The 22,655-nt window shown below is 44.0% G+C and overlaps 1 protein-coding gene across 1 annotated transcript in view; it reads left to right on the forward strand.

Annotated features, from left to right (window-relative positions):
- LOC118396540 (protein kinase C-binding protein NELL2-like) overlaps window positions 1–18,333 on the forward strand; it is a 97,160-nt gene extending 78,827 nt beyond the window's left edge. The window contains exons 16-20 of the mRNA XM_052465635.1: window positions 7,803–7,943; window positions 10,181–10,374; window positions 11,033–11,209; window positions 17,368–17,592; window positions 17,822–18,333. Coding sequence (XP_052321595.1) covers window positions 7,803–7,943; window positions 10,181–10,374; window positions 11,033–11,209; window positions 17,368–17,592; window positions 17,822–17,863 — 779 coding nt within the window. The 3' untranslated portion in view covers window positions 17,864–18,333. The remainder of the gene's footprint in view (window positions 1–7,802; window positions 7,944–10,180; window positions 10,375–11,032; window positions 11,210–17,367; window positions 17,593–17,821) is intronic.
- The last annotated feature ends 4,322 nt before the right edge of the window (window positions 18,334–22,655 follow it).

Raw genomic sequence — 22,655 nt, forward strand, 5'->3', positions numbered from 1 at the left:
GGCATAACCACATTGGGACCTAACATAAGGACAACTCAGAGTATGCTATTCTTTTCTTCTGAAATATACTACATTTTCTTCATATCATGCTTCTTTAGAGCTGTCTAAACTAAATATGGATTTATTGTGAAGGTGTAGGCTATATTACATGGATTTTTTCGACATTTTAAAATGTGTGGAAGCCAGGAGATGCTAAATGTGTTCATGCTAATTAACGGTCAATTACCATGAGACCGACAGTTACTTGCTTGACGATCACCGGCTGACTAAATGTTGTGACCGCCACAGCCCTAGTCACGATAACAGCTGAAAACTCCTTTGGGAGGTAGAAGGGTCAGCTTTTGACCATAGATATTTCAGGATAGGTGAACAGTGGGTTGACACTCCCACCGCGCTGGAATTAGCACACCAGTTGGAGTTGATGAAGACGCAAACCCCTCCCCCCATCGATATCCCCGACTCCACTGTCCTGTCCGCCCGGTGAACGGAGAATCCATTGAGTTGGATAGCCGTGGGGGGTATCTTGTCTGAGAGCCATGTTTCAGAAAAGCAAAGAATATAGCAGTTCCGAGAGCTCCGTTGGTCGGAGATCATCCATTTTATTATCAAGTGATTGTACATCAGCCGGTAGAATGGAGGGAAGAGGTGGCCGGTTTTCACTTCGCCTTAATCTCACCAGGATGACGCCTCGCTTGCCTCTGTAACGCCGCCGTTTCCTCTTGGGTAGCCCGAAAATTGGGTTGGTATTACAGAGAGAGAGAGCAGAGCAGATGAGTCGAAGTAAAAGCCGTTATTGGGGTAAGTAACTGCTGATCGGATGTTCAAGAGCTGTTGTCGGTTGTAAGAAATAATAGCGGATACATTTTGTGAAAATAGAGTAAAAATAAACAACAACATAATCACAAAACAATATAGTTGTGCCGGAGCAAAACGGCGGCCATCCAGTGGCGTGCCAACTTGTTCCAGCGAATGAAATAGGCGGGACTTTCCAGCCTCCAGTGGCGGTGGCTATGCAATGTAATCCGACAACAGAGTCACTCGTTACTACAGCTCATAAACTAAGACTGGCTAAAGAGACTGAGATTTAGAAATTAGAAGTGAATAAACATTGATAAAAACTATTCAAATACACAGACAGTCCCCGAATTGACCTTTAACAGAGGATTACTTAGAAATTATTATGCATTAATTCAGTGTTTCATTGTAATACATGACTTGTAATTGAAAAAAAAGCAGTAACACTGTATTTAATGTCTAATAATAGATGGCTATTGGCTTATGTGTTATAAAAGCCGATCAAAATCATTTTTGGGCTATTGCAAGTTAGTTCCTGTCATATGAGTTCCCCCGAGTGTTAATTAGCCTACTATTTCATATGATATACAGCCAAAATATGAACTGGCAGCAGCAGACTAAATCTGTGTCAGAGTGTGTGACTTTTTATTTTTTCTCCTTACCGCGTCTTACCGTCTTCTGCAGCAGCAGCTGATCTGTCAGTGCTATAAGCCTAGCATCATTTCTCAGCACAGACACAGTCATAGCACTCAGACAAGCAGAACCAGAATTTTAAACAAGTTGATCAATTTCACCATTTAAAAAAAAAAGTCTAGTTAGTGTTCAGTCAGATAATGAACTGGAAATCTATCTATAGACGTCACTTCGCTATGCTTTTCCTGTTACCGAGTAATGAGCCCGTCCTCCTATAGCCCCTCCCACCAGCCTCCACTGGATGTTACTGTTGTTGCGATGTACGTACAGACTACTTTAACGCACCACTCTATTCTCCCGATACCTCGCCTGGATCAGTAATCTTTCAAGTCAACACCAAATTTTAATTCCACTTAACACCAAAACATGTATACAGGAGACGACAGCAGAATCATATTTGAAAAGGGATTAGGAAGTGACGTGTAACAAATAATATGTACTCCAAGTTCAGCAGATCAGGATTATCCTTCATTTCCCTGTGAAAAATAGAATATTGTAATTATATTGAACAGTATGTGAGATCTTCTGTCTGCAGCTGCTGCTCTGGGTGATAGAATCCTATAGAGGACTGTCCAGGCCCTGAGGTACTGCTGTCAGTCAAGACTAGAGGAGAGAGCCTCTACCTCTGTATCTGCCTCTGCACATATAGAGAGAGAGAGAGAGGGATGGTGAGAAAAGAGAGCAATAGAGAGAGAGGAGAGAGAGAGAGAGAGAGAGAGAGAGAGAAAGAAAGAAAGAAAGAAAGAAAGAAAGAAAGAAAGAAAGAAAGAAAGAAAGAAAGAAAGAAAGAAAGAAAGAATGAAAGAAAGAAAGAAAAAAAGAGAGGGAGAGAGAGATGGAGAGGGAGGGTGAGAAGGAGGACAAGCAGAAGGAGGGAAGGGAAGACGTCAACCCACTATTTGAGTGTCCTTGGAGAGCAGTTTTAATAGAGCCTTTATTTCCAGCCTGTCGCTCACCATAACGAGCGAAATAACCATGTCTGTCCAATCAGCCCTCTCCACCTCCCTTCCGCTCTCTTTCTTTATTCCCCCTCTCTCTCTCTCTCTCTCTCTCTCTCTCTCTCTCTCTCTCTCTCTCTCTCGCTTCTTCATCCCTCTCGCTCTTTCTCTCCCTGTCTCTCTCTCCTCTCTCTTTCTTTATCCCCATCTCTCCCCCTGTTTCTCTGTCTCCACCACTATCTCTCTCTCAGTAGCCAAAGGAGACCTGTGTTTGGCCTTGACCTGCTTGGAGAGAGAGATGGAACTCTCAGCTCTCTGTTATGTGTTGCTGTTTTTCACTGAAAATAACATATTATACAATTCACGGCCAAGCTGAAATAGAATATGATTTTTAGACTGGAATCAGGCTGCTTATTGGGATTCACAGTCATAATTCCTCACGCTTTCTTATACAGTGAGTATACAAAACATTAAGAAAACCTACTCTTTCCCTGACATACATGTATGTAGACTGACTAGGTTAATCCTGGTGAAAGCTATGATCCCTTATGTATGTCATTTGTTCAATCCACTTCAATCAGTGTAGATGAAGGGGAGGAGACAGTTTAAAGAAGGACTTTTAAGCCTCAAGACAAATGAGACATGGATTGTGTGTGTGCCATTCAGAGGGTGAATGGGCAAGACAAAATATTGAAGTGCCTTTGAACGTGGTATGGTATCGCAATGCTGCTGGGTTTTTCACGTTCAACAACTTCCTGTGTGTATCAAGAATGGTCCACCACCCAGAGGACATCCAGCCAACTTGACACAACTGCGGGAAGCATTGGAGTCAATATGGTCCCCTGTGGGACGCTTCGGTACCTTTTAGGAATTGAGGCTGTTCTGAGGGCAAAAGGGGGGGGGGTGCAACTCAATATTAGGAAGGTGTTCCTAATGTTTGGTATACTCAGTGTACATTCAATTTACACACACAGCCACCATGTTGTTTTTGCTCTTAATGGTAAATAGAAAATTGAAAGATGTAGCTGTGAATACGTGCCTTGCATTTGTGATGACATCTCAATTCAGATGTGACAGGAAGCAGTTAAAGAAGAAGCGTTTGCCGTTTTAGAAGGTATATTTAAAGCCACTGTCAATTTGACAAAGGCCTCAGAAGTACTTTGCTGTAATTGTGATCAACAGCTGTGTCACATAAAGGAAGTAGAGGGTGAAACGTTTCATTGGAAACGTAACCTCCTGGGCATGTAAGCTTAACAACAGAACAGTTTTAATGAATATACGCTGAAAATAGTTCCATTTGTGTATATATAGAACTGCATTGCCTCTAGTTTATAAGTAGTGACTAACCGCTCTGTCTTTCTGTGAACAATTCCATACAGTCAGATTGGATAAACTATGATTTAAAGGCCCAGTGCAGTAAACATTCAGTTTTTCCTGTATTTTGTATCATATTGGGCAACAGCTGCTTTTTAGCAGTGTTATTTCCTTTATAGTTGCTGGTTGAAAATACAATCTACATAGGACCTTCTAATGTGCAGGTTTGTATGGCGGGCGTTTCAGCGTTCTATGGTGACATCACCATGCAGTAAATTGGTTAATAGGCCAATAACAAAGAGAGTTCCAAACCTCTCTACCAATAACAGCTGGTTTTCAGTTTCCCCCTCTCCACTCAGACCACTCCCTGCCAGTCCTAGCAAAATTCTTGCTTGAGAAATAGTTTTTTGCTAAAAAGCTATTTTTGCCCATTTTAATGGAAATCTATTACAGTAAGGTACTTAATTGTTACAGAGAAATGATTTGATATTGATTTAAAACGGCTGCATTGGGCCTTTAAATAGATTCAGCTTTTTTCCCCTTCTTGGCTCGAGACCACATGCCGCTTCTCTATTTCAAAGCGTGTGAAGCTCTGTCAACTGACATTCACTGGCAACAAAGAGCATGAGAGATTTCACTATGACTGAGAGAATAGAGAATATGCTTAATTTCAAGCATAGTTATTCCTTTTGGTGTAACCAAATGATATGCTTTTATCCAGAAAACACAGTTGACCAAAATACGTATTTCCTGAAGGAAGAACATCACCATCCCCTAGACTTAAACATGATGTCTATATATCTCTACCTGCTGTAGGACTGTATACATGTAACGTTTCACCACCTTTTTGAGTCCCAGCATGAATGCATATAGTTCCCTTAAAGCCATGTTGAAATATGTCATGTATAGGAGCACAGAAAACCTGCTGTGTTTGACTTAGACAAACGTTCACATCTCTTAAATAGATAAGGGCCTAATCTCCACGACATTTGATCAATGGTTAATCTGCTGGAGAAATTCTATTAAAGGGTTGAAGGCTCATTAGCCGATAGATCTGAATCCTATTACTGCTGTGGCAGAGGGAGAAGACACGGGGAGAGATGAGAGGGGAGGAAAGGAAAGGAAAGATGAGAGGAGAGGAGAGATGATAGGGGAGGAAAGGAGAGAAGGAGAGAGGAGAGATGAGAGGGGAGGAAAGGAAAGGAGAGAGGAGAGATGCAAAATCTGGATCCCTACAAATCAGCTGGGCAAGACAATCTGGACCCTCTCTTTCTAAAATTATCCGCCGAAATTGTTGCAACCCCTTTTACTAGCCTATTCAACCTCTCTTTCATATCGTCTGAGATCCCAAAAGATTGGAAAGCTGCCGAGGTCATCCCCCTCTTCAAAGGGGGAGACACTCTAGACCCAAACTGTTATAGACCTATATCCATCCTGCCCTGCCTTTATAAAATCTTCGAAAGCCAAGTTAATAAACAGATCCCCGACCATTTCGAATCCCACCGTACCTTCTCCACTATGCAATCTGGTTTCCGAGCTGGTTATGGGTGCACCTCAGCCACGCTCAAGGTCCTAAACGATATCATAACTGCCATCGATAAAAGACAGTACTGTGCAGCCGTCTTCATCGACCTGGCCAAGGCTTTTGACTCTGTCAATCACCGCATTCTTATCGGCAGACTCAATAGCTTTTGCTTCTCAAGTGACTGCCTCGTCTGGTTCACCAACTACTTCTCAGATAGAGTTCTGTGTGTCAAATTGGAGGGCCTGTTGTCCGGATCTCTGGCAGTCTCAATGGGGGTGCCACAGGGTTCAATTCTCAGGCTGACTCTTTTCTCTGTATATATCAATGATGTCGCTCTTGCTGCTGGTGATTCTCTGATCCACCTCTACGCAGACGACACCATTCTGTATACATCTGGCCCTTCATTGGACACTGTGCTAACAAACCTCCAGACGAGCTTCATTACTCTGGACGGTTCTGACCTAGAATATGTGGACAACTACAAATACCTAGGTGTCTGGTTAAACTGTAAACTCTCCTTCCAGACTCACATTAAGCATCTCCAATCCAAAATTAAATCTAGAATCGCCTATTTCGCAACAAAGCCTCCTTCACTCATGCCGCCAAACATACCCTCGTAAAACTGACTATCCTACCGATGCTTGACTTCGGCGATGTCATTTACAAAATAGCCCCCAACACTCTACTCAGCAAATTGGATGTAGTCTATCACAGTGCCATCTGTTTTATCACCAAAGCCCCATATACTACCCACCACTGCGACTTGTATGCTCTCGTTGGCTGGCCTTCACTACATATCCGTCGCCAAACCCACTGGCTCCAGGTCATCTATAAGACTTTGCTAGGTAAAGCCCCACCTTATCTCAGCTCACTGGTCACCACAGCAACACCCACCAGTAGAATGCGCTCCAGCAGGTATATTGCACTGGTCATCCCTGAAGCCAACACTTCCTTTGGCCGCCTTTCCTTCCAGCTGAAGTCTTACATCTCCCTCTCTAACTTTAAGCATCAGCTGTCAGGGCAGCTTACCGATCACTGTACCTGTACACAGCCAATCAGTAAATGGCACACCGGACTATGTCATCCCCATATTATTACTTACCCTCTTGCACCCCAGCATCTCTACTTGCAAATCATCATCTGCACATCTATCACTCCAGTATGAATGCTAAATTGTAATTATTTTCACCTCTATGGCCAATTTATTGCCTACCTCCCTACTCTTCTACATTTGCACACACTATACATAGATTTTTCTATTTGTATTTTATTTTGTGTTATTGACTGTACGGTTGTTTATGTGTAACTCTGTTGTTGTTGTTTTTGTGGCACTGCTTTATGTTTATGTTGGCCAGGTCGCAGTTGTAAATGAGAACTTACTTATTTAACCTACCTGGTTAAATAAAGGTGAAATAAAGAAAACATTCAAATATGAGAAGGAGAGGGGAGGAAAGGAGAGAAGGAGAGATGAGAGGGGTGGAAAGGAGAGAAGGATTAGAGAGGAGAAGAGGACAAGAAGAAGGGAGAGGCCAGAGAGAGAAGAGAGGAAAGAATGCGGGGAAGATGAGGAGAGGAGGCCTGAGCTGTGCTCTCCAGGGGATCCTGCTGGGTTCTGTTTTGTCTGGGGGAATCGAATGGGAAGGTCACTGACAGTGCAGGGCCATTTTCATAATGAGGAACTCTGATAATGCATCACACATGCACACAATCATAAAGAAGCCATCAGTGCCTACACAGACACATTTAATCAATCTAAAAACCTGGGTCCTCATATTTAGCCCCCACCCCGTTTTCACTAGCATCTCTCATCTAATTAAATATGGGTTTAAATAGTAGGGCATTTTCTCATACGGTGCAGTTGATTCAGATGTTGAATGTATTTACACCTCGTTCCTTTGTAGGAAATTGGTGCTTCCTTCGTTGTTCGTTGAAATAAATTGGTTTACAATAGGCTAGTGATGAGAAAAGAGAAGAGTGGGAGAGATAGAGGGTGGGATACAAGACTTGTGAGCATGTGACGAATGCTGTATTGTGGAGAGCATAATTAGAGTCAAGGTTGAGGCCTGGCTCCTGTGCTCTTTACTGTCAATGAGACCTACAGCAAGAATGGATTCACAAGCTTCCAAGGTCGTCCAAGGGTTTTTAACACCCCTCTTCAGGGGACATATGTCTTGTGCTGTAATGAAACAAAATCAAGTAAATATGTAAGATTCATTACAATTGCCATGTTTAGAAACGGATTTCTTCTATTGATGAATGTACCCGTCTCTCGCTGTGTTTTCATGCCAGATCGATACAGCGTGCATATCCTATCAAATCCTGGACACGCTTTTGTATCAATTATGGATCAGTGAATGTTGAAAAGCCTATCAGGCAAGAATGAAGCTAAGTTATGTATGCGGTTCCTGCTGACATGATTCATAAAAAAAAAATATTGGAGATTGAGGTATGTTCATACATGTCGCTCTCTCTTCTGTCTCGCTCTCTCTTTCTGTCGCTCTCTCTCTCTCTCTCTCTCACTCTCTCTCTCCTGATAGACATTGATGAGTGTTCTGATGGGTTCGTGGAGTGTAATGACAAAGCCATCTGTGTCAACCTGCCCGGCTGGTACCACTGCGAGTGTCGTGATGGCTACCACGACAATGGATTGTTCTCGGCCAATGGGGAGTCGTGCATAGGTGAGTTGACCCGCCCCTTTTCTCTCAATACTAAAAGAAGCTCCGTGGTTGTAGGCAAACTTCATTCAGCTCGTCACATGATAATGCCTATTGAAATTCCATGCACAGAGTATATTAGCACACTAGTTTGTGTGTTTCCATTATTCTAGTGTATTCTAACATTGATCATAGCAGCATATCTAACCATTGAAGAGATTTCCTTGGCCTTCTTTTGGCCATTTTTTTGCTGCCTGGTGCAGGTAATAGTGTTATTGGACATACCATTACTGGTTCATTTTCCTCCAAATCCCTGTCTGCTTTTTACTGCTCATGGAATCTTTCTGAAACATTCTTTAGTCTAAAGCAACCTGTCAAGGGCTTGTCAAAATGGAAGAAAACCCTCAATCTAGCAGTGCACCTCAGCAGTAACAGTGCTGCAGCTCTGTCTGTCTGCCTGCTATATAGCCTAATTTTACCTGTCAAGTCTACCTGATCGACACAGCCCACTGGGCACAGATGTCAATTCAACGTCTATTCCACGTTGATTCAACATAATTTCATTGAAATGACATGGAAACAACGTTGATTCAACGTTGATTCAGTGTGTAGCCAATGGAAGAGCACATTAAAGGGGAAGTTTACCTAAAATCCAACATTTCGTAAATGAGCCCATATATTGAAACTAGTTTCCCCAATTCTATTTTTGGGGAGAGGCGAAGACAGTAGCCAAGCATTACAAATGAGTTATACGAAGTAAAACAGCAACCTACAAACATATGCTTATAATCTGTAATACATTTTTTATGGCTATGGGGCTAAAAGTAATTATATTGTTAGGATACTCATGGCCCCTATTCTGTCTATTCTTCAACGTATTTATTTTTGATTTAACCTTTATTTAACTAGGCAAGTCAGTTAAGAACACATTCTTATTTACAATGACTACCTACCCCGGCCAAACCCGGACGACGCTGGGCCAATTGTGCGTCGCCCTCAAGGCTGTATCAAGACCAGATGTGATACAGCCTGGAATCGAACCAGGGACTGTAGTGATGCCTCTGGCACTGAGATGCAGTGCCTTAGACCGCTGCGCCACTCGGGATAAATGGCACAATAAAATAAAATTGTATTTGTCACATGCGCCGAATACTTCAGGTATAGACTTTACCATGAAATGCTAACTTAGGAGCACTTTCCCAACAATGCTGAGTTAAAAAGTAAGAATTACTGTCCATAACATTGTAAGATGACACAATTACTGTCTAGCTCCTCAACATATGCTAACTGGTAGAACACCTAGACTACAACACAATAAGATCAACTCAAAATGCAATGATTAGACTATACATACGTCCACACGCTCGCTTTGATGCTTTCTCTTCTCAGAGGATGTGTGTGAAGCTAGCCACAATAAGGATTAGCCGCAAAAGGGAATTTGCGGTTCGCCTGCAAAATAAAAGTCCTCAATTGAAAATTATTTAAAACGGATACAAGTAGTGGAATCATGTCATATTTGGACTAGATAATGCTAAACAAGGTAGGAGGTAGGAATGTTGTTATTTAAATCCAACAAAATATAATTATTTATTTATTATTATGGTTAGCTTCACACAGGTGGCTGTAGGAGTGTTTACATCGTATTTCCTGTTTGTATCGCTAGTAGCCATCTTCTGCATGTGTCTGTATCATTCAATGGAAAGCAGTGAAATGTGCCTTCTTTCCTAGATTTATTACATAAGTACAGCCAGGGACCGATCTCTTTAGGCTACCTGTGATACATCTTTTAACTTTTGCGCCTGCTCTTTCTCCCTCCTATAAAACTCACATGTTACATCAAGCTCCAAATAACGGCATACACCTCACAGAGTTGCCCCACGAGAGCGCAGTTGTTACCCATGTCCGCTGTTGTTGCAGTCGGCCACATAATATAATGATATCAAATAATCGCAATAGTTTTAGGTGGAAAAGTACACATTTCCTGATTCAAAACCAAAAGTAAGTCATTTGGCCATACACTTTCAATAAAACAAAGAATTTATCCACAATTTGCGGATTTCTCAATCGCTCTTTGACAACGGAGCAGGTCAAAGGCACAAAGACACATCATGAGTCATGTGATCCGTTTTAACCGCTTTTCAATTCTAGTTTGGAATCATTTGTCTTTTTTTAAGCAGTAAGATGTGTGAATTTATGCATAAGCTACGGAATTTGAACTGCGTTGAGCATATGTGTGAAGTCATCTCTCTTGCTCCCTACAGATATCAACGAATGCAAGATGGGGAGGAACACCTGTGCCAATGACACAGTGTGCTTCAACTTGGAGGGGGGCTATGACTGCAGGTGCCCCCACGGGAGGAACTGCACTGGAGACTGTATCCTTGACAACAAAGTCAAACACAACAGGCAGATCTGGGTGCTGGACAACGATAGGTGCTCCGTCTGCTCCTGTCAGGTGAGACAGAGAGGTAGATGGGTATAACACAAACAATGGTCAGATCAGTGGTGTTCTATTAGTTGATGTTAAACAATATGATGATTGGTTATCAATTCAGTTTGATATATGTTTAACCCAGAGGTCTGAACATGTAAATGCATCAACCAGTTGTTTGGAAAACTTGGTTTTAAATTAACCAAAATAATATCTATATTTTCCCTCATGATTCTACAGCTACAGTCTTGAAACGTGTAGTCATTTAGTGTTTCATTTTTGATAATGTCTGGCAATGCTAGCAGGTGATTATAGAGGATTAGTATGGGTATTGAATGATCAAGCATCACATTATTAATTTGATTACAGAGGAGGAGGGCAGAAATTAAGCTTAAATGAAACGAGTCATTTTAATTGATTGGAAAAATTGACAACCTGCCTGTCAAAATTAGCAGTATTGAACGGCTGAGTGAACAGAGAGCATAAACATGTTGTTGTTCTGGAGCGGTCACGGTCAGCTAGTAGGCAGCAATGGTCATTTTGAGTGTGTGTAATTACCCAATAACCAAGGTCAACTAGCAAAGACTGTTTGTGGGTTATAGAGCTCAAGACAGTACTTTGAGACTGTACTCGAGTCGTGTGTCGATTGATAGACCATGCATCTGCCCACCCCTCTGTGCAGACTGGCCAGGTGATGTGCAGGAGGATGGTGTGTGACTGTGAGAACCCCACTGCTGACCTGTTCTGCTGTCCAGAGTGTGACCCTCGCCTCAGCAGCCAGTGTCTGCACCAGAACGGCCTGCTGACCTACGGCAGTGGAGAGTCCTGGGTGGAGAACTGCCAGCAGTGCCAGTGTCTGGTAAGTTCCAACAATACACAGCCTATAGAGAGATAGGACACACTGTACTCCGCTTTAGGAATTAATGTACGGGAGATACTGGACATCAGAGTGGTGGCCAGGGGAATAGTAAAGGTGTGTGTTTACGGGCATGTGCAGGTCTCTGTGTCCACACAGTGGGTGGCCTCGGAGAAGTGTTGTGGATAAGCTTGTTAGCTTGTCCTGGCAATATATAAAACAGAATTATGACGTGTCAAGAGCGTTCTTTATTGAATCTCCCATGAAGAAATGTGCACTGTTTGCATCGACTCTCTCTACTGTGCCGACCTTTTCTAAGGTTCCTGCATCCCTGCTGTTCAAACAACAGGAAGGCTTTTTTATGAGGATTTCACACTAAATCTGACAGAACATCACTACCTACCTCCTCCGATACGCCTTTCAGACGCACTTTACAACCAGATATATTTTTATTAAATGCAAATGTCACGGTTGGCATTCTCCCTGGCCATTCTGCTCTCAGAGAGAAGCAACACTTAGCTGCATTTGTGTCACTATGCCTTTGCGTCGACCCACAAATCATCGTTCTGTCAGCGCTCTCTCTCTGCCGCCCGCCAGTCCCCTCCGGAAGAGTGGTATTACTGTTGGTCATTTTCTCCCTCAGAGCAAACAGAGTGTTGTAGAACAGACACAGAGACAGCCATGCCACATCACTCTCCTTCTGTGATTAGCATATGAATACAGGGACATAAATGGTGCAGGTCCATACAGGATTTAACCCGGTGTTTTACCCAAAAGGCTCAGACTTTTCTATTTCCATCTACGCGGGCTGTCACCCGTCTCTCACTGGGCCATAGCTGCTATGGACCTGCTCTCACTTGGGGTCAAAACCACGCCACTGGTACTTTTCAACTGTCATTTATGTAGCAATGTCTAACTGTGAACTTTAATACCTGCCCGCAAAACAACTGTTTTTTATTATGCAGAGGTTGATGATTCTGTTCATTACAAATCCTCACTGTCAGCCCTAGCTATGGAAACACAATTTCCCTAATATAACACAAGGGTGTATACACTGGTGTTACAGTCGAAAAACAGCATAAATCAGATCCATAGCTAGAGTAGCAGGCAGCATAATGTTGTTCCCTTCTCCCATTGTGATGCTGTCCTTAAGGGCCTTGGGTGGATTACTTACAGCAGGCCATTATAGGGCTGGAAAAGTGTTGGAGAGGCAGGTAGATGTAGGCTGCTCCCTCTCTCCCTCCCCGAGGCAGGCACTCATATCCACGCACTCACACACACGCACACGTGCGCACGCACACATACGCACACACACACACACACACACACACACACACACACACACACACACACACACACACACACACACACACACACACACACACACACACACACACACACACACACACACACACACACAGCCACCAGTCAAAATGGTATAAACAGCAGCGCTTGAAAGAGAGGAGCGGAGGAGAATGGTGCGTAGAGATAAGCGTGGGATCCAGTAGCATGACAGGGACGTGAAATGGACCCTGAATGCCTCCATAGTTATCAGAGCCAGAACCATACGGGCTCTGCTCACCAGGGAAACGGACAAGCTTAGAATCTTAGACAAAGATACAAGCCACCTTTTACTTTACATTTACTTGTGCACTCAAGTGAATGAGAGAATATGTCCTTTGACGTATGTACACTATATATACAAAAGTATGTGGACACCCCTTCAAATTAGTGGATCCGGCTATTTCAGCCATACCTACTGCTGACAGGTGTATACAATCGAGCACACAGCCATGCAATCTCCATAGACAAACATTGGCAGTAGAATGGTCTTACTGAAGAGCTCATTGACTTTTAACCTGACACCATCATAGGATGCCACCATTCCAACAAGTCAGCATGTCAAATATTTGCCCTGCTAGAGCTGCCCCCGTCAACTGTAAGTGCTGTTATTGTGAAGTGGAAATGTCTAGGAGCAACAACGGCTCAGCCACGAAGTGGTAGGCCACACAAGCTCACTGAACGGGACCGCCGAGTGCTGAAGTGCATAGCGCCTTAAAATCGTCTGACCTTGGTTGCAAGATCACAATGCACAATGCCAAGCGTCGGCTGGAGTGGTGTAAAGCTCGCCGCCATTGGACTGGAGCAGTGGAAATGCGTTCTCTGGTAAGATGAATCAAGCTTTCTTCATCTGGCAGCCCAATCAGACTAATCTGGGTTTGGCGGATGCCAGGAGAATGCTATCTGCCCCAATACATAGTGTCAACTGTAAAGTTTGGTGCGGAGGAATAATGGTGTGGGGCTGTTTTTCATGATTCTGGTTACGCCTCTTAGTTCCAGTGATGGGAAATCTTAACACTACAGCATACAATGACATTCTAGACGATTCTGTGCTTCCAACTTTGTGGCAACAGTTTGGGGAAGGCCCTTTCCTGTTTCAGCATGACAATGCCCTCGTTCACAAAGCGACGTTCCAATTCACCTTTGGGATGAATTGGAACGCTGACTGCGGCCAGGCCTAATCGCCCAACATCAGTGCCCGACCTCACTCATGCTGTTGTGGCTGAATCTAAGCAAATCCCTGCAGCAATGTTCCAACATCTAGTGGAAAGCCTTCCCAGAAGAGTGCAGGCTGTTATAGCAGCAAAGGGGTGACCAACTCCATATTAATGCCCATGATTTGGGCATTAATATGGAGTTGGTGATATGTATATCGAATTATATGTTCAATGAGCAGGTGTCCACATACTTTTGGTCATATAGCGTATCTCTGACTCGCTACAATAGGTGTAGAATGTTATGGGTATATGATACTCTTTTAGCCATAGATCTGGAGACATGAAACATGGTTGCAGTAGGACACAAGGTTGTCTAGCCAAGGCAAATCTCTGGCAAGGCTCACTAAACCAAATGTCACCAGTAAATGTCATTCTTCGCAGACGTTTTTTTGACGGACTCAGACGTGTACTGAGATTCATAATACTGTTTCTGAACTAGAAAAGGAAAGATTGAAGAAATAAGTTTCTGATCTAGAAAAAAAGTTTTTTGTGACTGACCCACCTTCCAGGGCCCATGTGAAGGTGATTAAATGACAACCCATACTGTGTCATGAATACCTATAGTCTAAAGCTATACCCACTGCCTCTGGCAATGGGGAAAGAGTTCTGCTTCAGGGGAATCACACTTAAAATGTTTACTCACTAAATGAAGGCAGGGAGCACACATTAGCACAGCATGTGCCTGTATTTTATAGCCCACTAATTTACTACAATATCACTAAAATGCAGAGCTAGCTGATTTTCAGCGATATTAAATAACCGATGGGAGACTTACAGCAAACTAAACTCATAAGCAGTTTTGAGTTTCTGTGTGTGTGTGTGTGTGTGTGTGTGTGTGTGTGTGTGTGTGTGTGTGTGTGTGTGTGTGTGTGTGTGTGTGTGTGTGTGTGTGTGTGTGTGTGTGTGTGTGTGTGTGTGTGTGTGTGTGTGTTTTTTTATTGTGCATGCTGATTTTTACATTTTCCAAAGAGGTGTAAACCACTCACTTCAGGGATGAAAATGTTATCAGAACTGGGTGATGCGGAGTCGTATCTCAAAAGGTGGCCAACATTATGACCTGTATTCACTGGCTTATTGAAACGGCTGCTGGAGAAATCCAATAAGGGTTCCCCAACTGGTGGGTGATTTCATTTGACCCCCACCAAGTTTTCTGAGCAAAAAATTAATTATATTTTTTATTATTACTGTTATTACTATTATTACGATTTTAATTTTGGAAATCTGTTCCAAATTGGTCTCACGCCCAATATAGAGATGCGCTACATGACCAAAAGTATGTGGACCTGCTTGTCAAACATCTCATTCCAAAATCATGGGCATTAATATGTAGATGGTCCCTTCTTTGCCGCTATAACAGCCCCCACTCCCCTGGGAAGGCTTTCCTGTCACGGTCGTTTAGAGTGGGATTGGACCAAGGTGCAGCGTGGTAGGCGTACATTTGTACTTTTATTAGAATGACACCGAAAAACAACAAAATACAAACATGAACGTAACTCTACGTACAGAAAGCAACTACAAACAAACAAGATCCCACAACTAAAGGTGGGAAAAAAGGCTGCCTAAGTATGATCCCCAATCAGAGACAACGATAGACAGCTGCCTCTGGTTGGGAACCATACCCGGCCAATGAAGAAATAGAAAAACTAGAATGCCCACCCAAATCACACCCTGTCCTAACCAAATAGAGAAATAAAAAGGCTCTCCAAGGTCAGGGCGTGACATTTCCACTAGATGTTGGAACATTGCTGCGGGCTCTTGCTTCCATTCAGCCACAAGAGCATTAGTGAGGTCGGGCACTGAGGTCGGGCGATTTGGCCTGGATCGCAGTCGGCATTCCAATTCATCCCAAACGTGTTCGATGGGGTTGAGGTCAGGGCTCTGTTCAGGCTAGTCAAGTTCTTCCTCACTGATCTTGACAAACCATTTCTGTAAGGACCTTGCTTTGGGCATTGTCATGCCGAAACAGAAAAAAGCCTTCCCCAAAATGTTGCCACAAAGTCGGAAGCACAGAATCGTTGAGAATGTCATCGTATGCTGTAGTGTTAAGATTTCCCTTCACTGGATCTAAGGGGCCGAGGACGAACCATGAAAAACCACCCCAGACCATTATTCCTCCTCCACTAAACACTACAGTTGGTATTATTCATTGGGGCAAGTAGCGTACTCCTGGCATCCGCCAGGATTTGTCCGTCAGACTGCCAGATGGTGAATCGTGATTCATCACTCAAGAGAACTCGTTTCCACTGCTCCAGAGTTCAATGGCAGGAAGCTTTACATCACTCCAGGTGACGCTTGGCAATGCGTCACCATGGAAACCCATTTTATGAAGCTCCCGACGAACGGTTCTTTTGCTGATGTTGATTCCAGAGGCAGTTTGGAACTCGGGAGTGAGTGTTGCAACGGAGGTCAAATTATTTTTGCGTGCCATGGGCTTCAGCAATCGGTGCTCTCTTTCTCTGAGCTTGTGTGGCCTACCAATTATTGGCTGAGCCGTTGTTGCTCCTAGACCTTTCCACTTCACAATAACAGCACTTACATTTGACCGGGGAAGCTCTAGCATGGCAGAAATTTGACTAACTGACTTGCTGGAAAAGTGGCATCCTGTGACTGTGACATGTTGAAAGTCACTGAGCTCTTCAGTAAGGCAATTCTACTGCCAATGTTTGTCTATGGAGATTGTATGCCTGTGTGCTCGATTTCATACACGAGTCAGCAATGGGTGTGGCTAAAATAGCAGAATCCACCAATTTGAAGGGGTATCCACATACTTTTGTATATATAGTGTATTTGGTCATAGTTATGGCGCCGGAGGGGATGGCTGACATTTTACAGGCTTCTATTTTAATTTGTTTTTTCACATTGTTTGTAACTCATTTTGTATTTATTATTCGTAGCTGTCTATTTACCACCACAAACCAATGATGGCACTAAGACCGCACTCAACAAGCTGTATAAGGCCATAAACAAACAAGAAAAGGCTCATCCAGAAGCGGCGCTCCTAGAGGCCGGAGTCTTAAATCTGTTTCACCTCATTTCTACCAGCATGTCACATGTGCAACCAGAAGAAAATAAACTCTAGACCACCTTTACTCCACACACATAGATGCATACAAAGCTCTCCCTCACCATCCATTTGGCAAATCTCACCATAATTCTATCTGCCTGATTCCTGCTTACAAGTATTAATTAATTTATTTTATTTCACCTTTTATTTAACTAGGTAAGTCAGTTAAGAACAAATTCTTATTTACAATAGCGGCCTATCCCAGCCAAACCCAGCCAAACCTGGACGACACTGAGCCAATTGTGAGCCGCCCTATAGGACTCCCAATCATGGCCGGTTGTGATACAGCCTGGAATCGAATCAGGGTCTGTAGTGATGCCTCTAGCACTGAGATGCAGTGCCTTAGACCGCTGCGCCACCCGGGAGTCAAAAATCTCTATCTTTACATGATCATTTCTTGTCGCCTCAAGGTAGTATATAAGTATACTGAAATATTTGACAAGGGACAGGAACTATAAAATTGTAGGGATAATTGACTGTATATATTACTGTCCCAGTGATATGACTCTAGTATATGTGTCTGTCTCTCCCTCCCACAGCAGGGTCAGGTGGACTGCTGGCCCTTGTCGTGCCCGCCAGTGGACTGTGAGTTCACGGTGGTGCCCGAAGGCGAGTGCTGTGCCCGCTGCATCATCGACCCCTGCCAGGCCGACACCATCCGCAACGACATCACCAAGACGTGCACGGACGAGCATGGCATTCAGCGCTTCAGCGGCTCCTCCTGGGTCAAACATGGCACTGAATGCACCCTCTGCCAGTGCAAGGTAACAGCCATGGGTATTTATTATATCTATGCAGACTTCGGCCAACTATCCTCCATGTTGGTACCAAACTCTCCATGACTCTATCAAAGTTCTAAATGTCAGACCAAATTTGCCTTTCAGTGAGAAAAGTAGAAATAGCTCATTCTGAAGTAGAGAAAATTCAAAGAGAAGAACTGTATTGTGGTTGAATTCTGACAGTGACTCACTCTCTCTCCTCCGCCTCTTTCAGAATGGACATATCTGTTGCTCAGTGGACCCCATGTGCCTTTAGTTCCTGAAGCTCTGAAGGCAACTCCCTGTACATTGTTATCCATGTAAAAACAACCTGCATTGTCCACCCTCCTGTCCAACTTCTTTATACCAAATACAAACATGTATCATAGAACACAGATGATGAACTACAGTAGGCCTTCCCACATGCCCCCTCTCTGTGTTCAGCCTCACCAATCAGGGTGACCCATGTGCATTGAGGAACACCCCCGAATCATCTGCAACATGACACTGTAAAATACTATTATGCTGGCATGACTGTGCTCATCGTAGAAACATTTAGCTGATTTCTAAACTTTTAATCTCTAAATGATATCCTAGGTAGTGATCGTTTTAGTCTTCATTTTAATTTGCCACATTATGAAAGTTGTCTATATTTTGTGGTCCTCTGTAGGATTACTTTCCATTTTGTATTTATTTCAAGGCTTGTTATTGTGTAATAGTGAAATAAAGTATTTCCATTTACATTAATTGAGTTTGTTTGAGCTTGTCCTTTTTCATGACATTCTTGTATTGCTCATCTAGAACTTTGATATCCATTTGATTCCAAGCATTACTCTTACTACACATTCTGTGGTCACAATAATGTCAAAAACTCCTCCTCTCAGGTCTCCTTGACCTGAATCTTCAATCAAAACAGATGATGATAAACCGCTTGAGCTTTGCCTTCTCAGACATCCCCACTTCCTGTGATGAGGACAGCGAGGTGAGAGTGAGGTCCGGTCAAAACATATGTAAGCTTGAAAGCGTGTTAAAGGAGAGGAGAGCTCATCTTGGATGTGACACCAGCAGTCACAGCATGTAGGAGGTACACATCCTAACCTTTCACATCTATTATTCATTCATTGCGCTGGTGGGATTCCTCTGTCTGCCCTGCTGCCTGGGTACATCGTGGTGGTGATTACATCGTTTATTTAAAAAAGCACGATTATTTCACCTTTATTTAACCAGGTAGGCTAGTTGAGAACAAGTTCTCATTTACAACTGCGACCTGGCCAAGATAAAGCAAAGCAGTGCGACACAAACAACAACACAGAGTTACACATGGAACAAACAAACATACAGTCAATAATAAAATAGAAAAAATCTATATACAGCATGTGCAAATGAGGTAGGATGGAAGTAGGATGGAGAATGGAGGTAAGGCTGTAAATATGCCATAGTGGTGAAAAAATGACAATATAGCAATTAAACACAGGAGTGATAGATGTGCAGTAGTAAATGAGTGTGCAAGTAGAGATACTGGGGTGAAATGGAGCAAAATAAATCAAATAAATAACAGTATGGGGATGAGGTAGTTGGATGGGCTATTTACAGATGGTCTATGTACAGGTGCAGTGATCTGTGAGCTGCTCTGACAGCTGGTGCTTAAAGCTAGGGAGGGAGATATGAGTCTCCAGCCTCAGTGATTTTTGCAGTTCGTTCCAGTCATTGGAAGCAGAGAACTGGAAGGAAAGGCAACCAAAGGAGAAAATTGCATTGGGGGTGACCAGTGAAATATACCTGCTGGAGTGGGTGCTACGGGTGGGTGCTGCTATGGTGACCAGTGAGCTGAGATTAGGCAGGGCTTTACCTAACAAAGACTTATACATGACCTGGAGCCAGTGGGTTTGGCGAGGAATATGAAGCGAGGGCCAGCCAAGGAGAGCATACAGGTCGCAGTGGTGGGTAGTATATGGGGCTTTGGTGACAAAACGGATGGCACTGTGATAGACTGCATCCAATTTGCTGAGTAGAGTGTTGGAGGCTATTTTGTAAATGACATCGTCGAAGTCAAGCATCGGTAGGATGGTCAGTTTTACGAAGGTATATTTGGCAGCATGACTGAAGGAGGCTTTGTTGCGAAATAGGAAGCCGATTCTAGATTTCATTTTGAATTGGAGATGCTTAATGTGAGTCTGGAAGGAGAGAATGCAGTCTAACCAGACACCTAGGTATTTGTAGTTGTCCACATATTCTAGGTCAGAACCATCCAGAGTAGTGATGCTGGACGGGCGGGCAGGTGCGGGCAGCGATCGGTTGAAGAGCATGCATTTAGTTTGAGAGTTGTATGGCATTGAAGCTCGTCTGGAGGTTGGTTAACACAGTGTCCAAAAAAGGGCCAGAAGCATACGGAATGGTGTCGTCTGCGTAGAGGGGGATCAGAGAATTACCAGCAGCAAGAGCGAAATCATTGATGTATACAGAGAAAAGAGTCGGCCGAGGATTGAACCCTTTGGCACCCCCATAGAGGCTGCCAGAGGTCTGGACAACAGGCCCTCCGATTTGACACACTGAACTCTGTCTGAGAAGTAGTTGGTGAACCAGGCGAGGCAGTCATTTGAGAAACCAAGGCTGTTGAGTCTGCCAATAAGAATGTGGTGATTGACAGAGTCGAAAGCCTTGGCCAAGTCGATGAATACAGCTGCACAGTACTGTCTCTTATCGATGGCGGTTATGATATTGTTTAGGACCTTGAGCGTGGCTGAGGTGCACCCATGGCCAGCTCGGAAACCAGATTGCATAGCGGAGAAGGTACGATGGGATTTGAAATGGTCAGTGATCTGTTTGTTAACTTGGCTTTCGAAGACCTTAGAAAGGCAGGGTAGTCTGTAGCAGTTTGTGTCTAGAGTGTCTCCCGCTTTGAAGAGGGGAATGACCGCGGCAGCTTTCCAATCATTGGGGATCGAAGACAATACGAAAGAGAGGTTGAACAGGCTAGTAATAGGGTTTGCAACAATTTTGGCAGATCATTTTAGAAGGAGAGGGTCCAGATTGTCTAGTCTGGCTGATTTGTAGGGGTCCAGATTTTGCAGCTCTTTCAGAACATCAGCTATCTGGATTTGGGTGAATGAGAAATGGGGTAGGTTTGGGCAAGTTGCTGTGGGGGTGCAGGACTGTTGACCGGGGTAGGGGTATCCAGGTGGAAAGCATGTCCAGCCGTAGAAAAATACTTATTGAAATTCTCAATTATTGTGGATTTATCAGTGTTGACAGTGTTTCCTAGCCTCAGTGCAGTGGGCAGCTGGGGTGAGGTGCTCTTATTCTCCATGGACTTTACAGCGTCCCAGAACTTTTTGGAGTTTGTGCTACAGGATGCATATCTGATTGAAAAAGCTAGCCTTTGCTTTCCTAACTGCCTGTGTATATTGGTTCCTAACTTCCCTGAAAGTTGCATATCGCGGGGGATATTCGATGGTTATGCAGTATGCCACAGGATGTTTTTGTGCTGGTCAAGGGAAGTCAGGTCTGGAGTGAACCACGGGCTACATCTGTTCCTTGTTCTACATTTTTTGAAAGGGGCATTCTTATTTAAGTTGGTGAGGAAAGCCATTTTAAAGAATAAACAGGCATCCTCTACTGATGGAATGAGGTCAATATCCTTCCAGGATACCCGGGCCAGGTCGATTAGAAAGGCCTGCTCGCTGAAGTGTTTTAGGGAGCGTTTGACAGAGATGAGGGGTGGTCGTTTGACCGCAGACCCATTACGATTGCTGACATCCTGGTTGAAGACAGCAGAGGTGTATTTGGAGGGCAGGTTGGTTAGGATGATATCTATGAGGGTGCCCGTGTTTACGGATTTGGGGTTGTATCTGGTAGGTTCATTGATAATTTGTATGAGATTGAGGGCATCAAGCTTAGATTGTAGGATGGCCGGGGTGCTAATCATGTCCCAGTTTAGGTCACCTAACAGCACGAGCTCTGAAGATAGATCAAATCAAATCAAATCAAATTTATTTATATAGCCCTTCGTACATCAGCTGATATCTCAAAGTGCTGTACAGAAACCCAGCCTAAAACCCCAAACAGCAAACAATGCAGGTGTAAAAGCACGGTGGCTAGGAAAAACTCCCTAGAAAGGCCAAAACCTAGGAAGAAACCTAGAGAGGAACCGGGCTATGTGGGGTGGCCAGTCCTCTTCTGGCTGTGCCGGGTAAAGATTATAACAGAACATGACCAAGATGTTCAAATGTTCATAAATGACCAGCATGGTCGAATAATAATAAGGCAGAACAGTTGAAACTGGAGCAGCAGCACAGTCAGGTGGACTGGGGACAGCAAGGAGCCTTCATGTCAGGTAGTCCTGGGGCACGGTCCTAGGGCTCAGGTCAGTTGAAACTGGAGCAGGAGCATGGCCAGGTGGACTGGGGACAGCAAGGAGTCCTCATGTCAGGTAGTCCTGGGACATGGTCCTAGGGCTCAGGTCCTCCGAGAGAGAGAAAGAAAGAGAGAAGGAGAGAATTAGAGAACGCACACTTAGATTCACATAGGACACCGAATAGGACAGGAGAAGTACTCCAGATATAACAAACTGACCCTAGCCCCCCGACACATAAACTACTGCAGCATAAATACTGGAGGCTGAGACAGGAGGGGTCAGGAGACACTGTGGCCCCATCCGAGGACACCCCGGACAGGGCCAAACAGGAAGGATATAACCCCACCCACTTTGCCAAAGCACATCCCCCACACCACTAGAGGGATATCTTCAACCACCAACTTACCATCCTGAGACAAGGCCGAGTATAGCCCACAAAGATCTCCGCCACGGTACAACCCAAGGGGGGCAACCCAGACAGGCCGACCACAACAGTGAATCAACCAACCCAGGTGACGCACCCCCAGGGACGGCACGAGAGAGCCCCACAAGCCAGTGACTCAGCCCCCGTAACAGGGTTAGAGGCAGAGAATCCCAGTGGAAAGAGGGGAACCGGCCAGGCAGAGACAGCAAGGGCGGTTCGTTGCTCCAGAGCCTTTCCGTTCACCTTCCCACTCCTGGGCCAGACTACACTCAATCATATGACCCACTGAAG

Source organism: Oncorhynchus keta, chromosome 17 (assembly GCF_023373465.1).
Source record: "Oncorhynchus keta strain PuntledgeMale-10-30-2019 chromosome 17, Oket_V2, whole genome shotgun sequence".
NCBI lineage: Eukaryota > Metazoa > Chordata > Actinopteri > Salmoniformes > Salmonidae > Oncorhynchus > Oncorhynchus keta.